This window comes from Prosopis cineraria, unplaced genomic scaffold, assembly GCF_029017545.1.
Source record: "Prosopis cineraria cultivar Desert tree isolate PC_DT_omini unplaced genomic scaffold, ASM2901754v1 PC7, whole genome shotgun sequence".
NCBI lineage: Eukaryota > Viridiplantae > Streptophyta > Magnoliopsida > Fabales > Fabaceae > Prosopis > Prosopis cineraria.
Genome location: NW_026555338.1, coordinates 28,795,134 through 28,800,014, shown reverse-complemented (window position 1 = coordinate 28,800,014; position 4,881 = coordinate 28,795,134). Strand labels below are relative to the sequence as shown.

The window sequence follows — 4,881 nt, the reverse complement described above, 5'->3', positions numbered from 1 at the left end:
ATTCCCCACAAAAAAAATACTCTCTCTGTCTTAAATTATAAAATACTTTTAGATAAAATTTTACTTACCAATAAACCTCATTAAATACACTTAATAATTTATTTTTTCAAAATAAAAATATAAACTTTCTAAAATACACATCATTTAATATATTGAAAAGAGAAGTGATGAAAATTAATTATAGAGAGAGAAAGGATTATATTAAAATTGATACATTTAATGAAACCTTAATCTATTTAAAGTGTCTTATATTTTGGTTGTCTTATATTTTGAGAAGGAAAAACTTTTTTAAAAGTATTTTATAATTTAAAACGAAGGGAGTACAAGTTAAGGTTCACCTTTTAATAATAACATATATATATTTTTATAATATAATATCTGATACAAAATTAATAAGCTCTTGTTTTAATAAATTTTATTGAGAGGGGTTTAAATGTCGTTCTTCCTTTTAAAAACAAATGACATAAAATGTAATTTAGCTAAAAGTCATGGAAAAGATAAATAATTTACTCTGCCGTGTTTGATATTAAATAGTTAAATTGTGGGTCTCACATGCTCTGATACTATGGGGCATGGTGTGAAAAAGCCTAGTGAACAAAATAACGGGCTAAAACAAATAACGTCATCTACCACAGAATCCACCCCTCATTAAGACAAGTAAAACATTCCAGAGACCATCAGCGACGCCGTCTCCGTCACTCTCCGCCGCCACCGTCACCACCGCCACCGCCACCGAAGGACTCTTGACTTTTAAATGGGTGCTGAACAACCTGTGAGCTAAAGATTTTGCTTTGCATGTTTTGATTGCTGTATTTTTCTTAGCTTCATAGTGGTTTTGCTATTTTTGCGAAGTTCTAATTCTTTTTTCCCCCTTTTTGTTGGCTGTGTGGTGGTAGGTTGTTGAGGGAGGAAGTGAAGCAGAAGCTGAAGTGAGAGAAGGAAATGGAAACAAGGAGGAAAAGGAAGAAGAGGCTAAGGATTTGGAAAAAGGTAAAGTGGATTTCGAAGAGAGAGATATTCAGACCAATTATAATAATGTCGAAAATCGTCATGCTCATGAAGAATTTCAGCACTCGATGTTTCATAGATTGAACCCCACGAACCCTTTGAGGATTGTAATTAACAGCAATACCAGAGTTGCATCTCCTGCTGCTGCTGCTGCTGCTGCTGCTCCTGCTCCTCCTCATCCTCATCCACCTCCTCCTCCTCCTCCTGAATCTCAGCCTCGCTCTGTTCCAACCCTGCAGCCACAGGTAAGCTTTACTTTTATATTTTCAGAGAATTACTTTTCTGAATTTGACATTTTTTTTTTCTTGAAGAGGACCTGGAATTTTTGAATCTTTCTCAAAAATCTTGTTCACGTATGTGAATTTATTGGTAGATTCTTGAAGAGCTGATGTTACCTTTCTCAGGATTCTGTTTCCTTTTTATAATTTTTTTATTTTAATTTTTACAGCGACCCGTGACATTGAATTCGAGAAGATACACCAACAGAATATCCCTGTTTCTCTTCCTTCTCCACTTCTTTTTGGCTGTTGTTCTGGTTTGCTTTCTTATTTTCAAGGGAATCCAAGGGCTAATCCAAGCACCAGGTTCTATCAGAAGGAAAGAGAAAAGGGTTTTAAAGTTCTTTCTGCCACAAGTGGAAGCTGCATGCCTTATTAGCATCACTCTAGCATTTATATGGCAGAAAGCAATAAGGAAGTGGCCAACTTTTATGGTTCATTTCATACTCTGGTGCTCGTTTCTGATGTCTCTTGCAGCTGGAGTCCTTCTTCTTTGCTTCCAGAGACCTTCCACTAATGGTGTTGGAGTTTGTTTGATTGCTTTTTCAATAGGCAATGGCTTGTATGCCTGTTGGGTTTACAATAGAATTAAGTTTTGTTGTAAGATCTTGAGCCTATCTCTTCTGCCAGTAGCAAAATTCCCAGATTTGAATTATCCCACTTACTGTGTGCTTGGTGCTTCATTCCTCTGGATGACTCTGTGGACTGTAGCTGTGATGGGAGCCTTGAATTTTTATGTTCCTCCGTTGATTATAATGGTGTTGATGTTGAGCTTGGCTTGGACTATAGAGGTCTTCAGGAATGTTGTTAACATCACTGTTAGTAGGGTAATTGCCTTGTATTATCTCAGAGGGATGCAATCAAGCACTAAGTTTTGCTTTCTCAGAGCATTAACAAGGAATCTTGGAAGCGCTTGTTTAGGCTCTCTCTTTGTTCCAACAATCGAAGCTCTCAGAATCGTTGCCCGGGGTTTAAATTTGCTTGAAGGAGAGGATGAGTTCATGTTTTGTTGTGCTCATTGTTGTCTCAGAGTTATGGAGTCCATTTTCAGAAATGGTAATGGCTGGGCCTATGTACAGGTAACATGACACATAACTGAATCCCCTCTCTAAGTTGTCTATACAACTCACTTACCTACATCAGCCTGATGCATTTAATATTTTATTCCTCCAGCGTTTCTTATAATAAAAAGAAAAATAAACTAGCCTTACCAACAAATGGGCCTAATCCCTTTGAGTGTATCAAGTAATTCTATAGTCGAGTATAGCTAAATAGCCTGTAGATTACGTGTTAAGAAGTTTTAGCAATGAATAACCATTGATTATGCATATGATCTTGATCTTTGGCTTAAACTTATCTGCATAAACACTTTTTCAAGTTTTTTCTCTACTTCTTTTGGCAGCTTTTTATCTGGTCCCGCTTGACCTGTCAAACTTTGATGGCATTAGAGAGCCATCACTATCTGAAAACTACACATCATTATTGTGGTCCTCACCACTGTTCTATAAAAGTATTTAAAACGGCTAATCCTGATATCAACCCAATTAACATTCACTTGTGTGGATTACTGATCTGGGTAAATGACTTAATTAATATTTTGCAGATAGCAGCGTATGGGAAAGGATTTGTGATGGCATCTCAAGACACGTGGGCCCTCTTTCGGAAAGAAAAAATGGAACAAGTTGTGGATTCTGATATAACAAGCTCAATCTGCTTCCTCTCAGGAGTTTGCAGTGGCTCCATATGTGTCATTGTGGTGGCTGCTTGGACTGCCAAAGTTCACCAAAGTTTCACAGCTACCCTTTCCGTTCTTACTTTCTTCGTTGGATACCTTTTGGTTAGTGCCCCTTGTTTGACCACTTTATTTTATAATACACACACAAAAAAAAAATACACTGTTTACTTTGTTATGCGTAATTTGCACGTGATCAACTTTCATTTGCTAAATCAGAAAAGTTCTCAAGTGTATCCGGTTTTTAAAAGATTGGTAGGTGGAATAATAAAATGAGCATATTACCACTTGTGGATGGGTTGAATGGAAGAAATTCGATTCTCAAGCAAACTTGAGGATTTGAATCTTGCAACTAAAAAAATACATCGAGATAGCAATCTCCAATTAGGTCTAATAATGATCAAATCTGACAATACGGGATATTGGAATCAGATAGATGTATTAATATATATATATATATATATTATACAAACCTAAATTAGGGAGAATATCAGTGAAGGATTCCTGAATAAGTTTAATTTCTTAAAAGGATTTTTGACAGGTAAGAGTTAGCAAAGGTGAAATTAACAAGTACTATATCTGTTCGGTGTTCCTTTAAAAATTTAAATTCTTTCTGGATCTTTCATTGATATTCTCCCATATTAGTAGTTAGTTAGTATGACCCACTTTGGGTTTTTTTTTTTTTGGCGCTAAATATGACCCACGTTGATATGTACTTTACTTTACTTTATAATGAGTGATTAACATGTGATCGAATCTCATATGTTAATAGAGAGAATCTCTTGGGATTATATGTTTTATACTGAAGATTAATAAAACGATTTAAGCATGCTGAGACTAATAAGTATATGTACTATATCAGCTATACACTTTTCAAAGGGACCCACGTTTGATATGCTTAAAGACTGTTCTTATACTTGATTTGCTGATATTCTTTTCAGCCTAGATCTACGTCAGAATCTGGCATTAATTTATTAAGAATCAGATGTTGTAACTGATAATTCAAAAATATTGACCATGCAGACAAGGATTGCCATGGCAGTGCCTCATGCTTGTGTGAGTTGTTACTATGTATGCTATGCAGAGAACCCAGAGAACAGACTGTTTGATAAAACAATCAAGGACCGTCTCAACTTGTTAGAAACTAACAAGGAAGTCGCCGTGAGAACACCGCGAGTACCGCTCTAGAGTTCAAGGGCTTAGTCAGAGGAGAAGGAGGAGGAGGAGGAGGAGGCTTCAAGGGGTTCCATAATCCTGACCTACCGAACCATCAACTTGGTTGAAGTCTGAGAAGAATCCTTGATGGCTTGAGGAGGTGGTTATGGTGGGAATGATCTAAATTGATGAAAAATAAATAATAAAAAGAGTTGAGCCATTAATGGAGTTTTGAATTGGAAGGAATGTGGTGAGTAATGAAATTTCTGAATCAATGAACAAGGCCACTAAGAGGCAAAGTGTCTTTGTGGTGGCGCGCGGTGGCCATGTACTATGTATATTCTGCTTTTGTTTGTTGGATATTCCCTATAAGGTGAAATCCCACAATTTTTTTGTTCTCAGAAATCACAGGAAGGAGGAAGCTCTTGAAAAATAAAATAAATAAATAAAATTCATGTAACTGGAAATAATCTGCATGCATATTTGATAATTGATACACAAAATAGAAGAAAATTTCAAAATGTTTTTGTATCTAATTTTTAAATTAAAAAAATGGCCAAAGACCCTTGGCTCTAGAATCACCAGATGTGCCTTTTGTGGCATTAGGTTTCGGGTTCGATCACGTCCTTCTTCAGGTATTATGCCTGCATTTAAAATTACTTAAAATTTAAAATAGTTATAAGGATTAAGTCATTTTGAGTCAAAAAA

General features: G+C 35.9%; 1 protein-coding gene across 1 annotated transcript; it reads left to right on the top strand.

Annotated features, from left to right (window-relative positions):
* The first annotated feature begins 582 nt into the window (after positions 1-582).
* On the top strand, positions 583-4,578 carry LOC129315295 (protein PNS1). The gene is made up of 5 exons (XM_054958900.1): positions 583-772; positions 897-1,253; positions 1,457-2,365; positions 2,890-3,123; positions 4,042-4,578. Exons 1-5 carry the CDS (start codon positions 755-757, stop codon positions 4,204-4,206), a joined length of 1,683 nt encoding a protein of 560 aa, XP_054814875.1. The 5' UTR covers positions 583-754; the 3' UTR covers positions 4,207-4,578.
* The last annotated feature ends 303 nt before the right edge of the window (positions 4,579-4,881 follow it).

Bases quoted from the DNA above. Each gene is read 5' to 3' on its own strand.
- LOC129315295 (XM_054958900.1), top strand. The intron at 2,366-2,889 runs GTAACATGACAC...AATATTTTGCAG, and splicing joins ATGGCTGGGCCTATGTACAG to ATAGCAGCGTATGGGAAAGG. The intron at 3,124-4,041 runs GTTAGTGCCCCT...TTGACCATGCAG, and splicing joins TCTTCGTTGGATACCTTTTG to ACAAGGATTGCCATGGCAGT.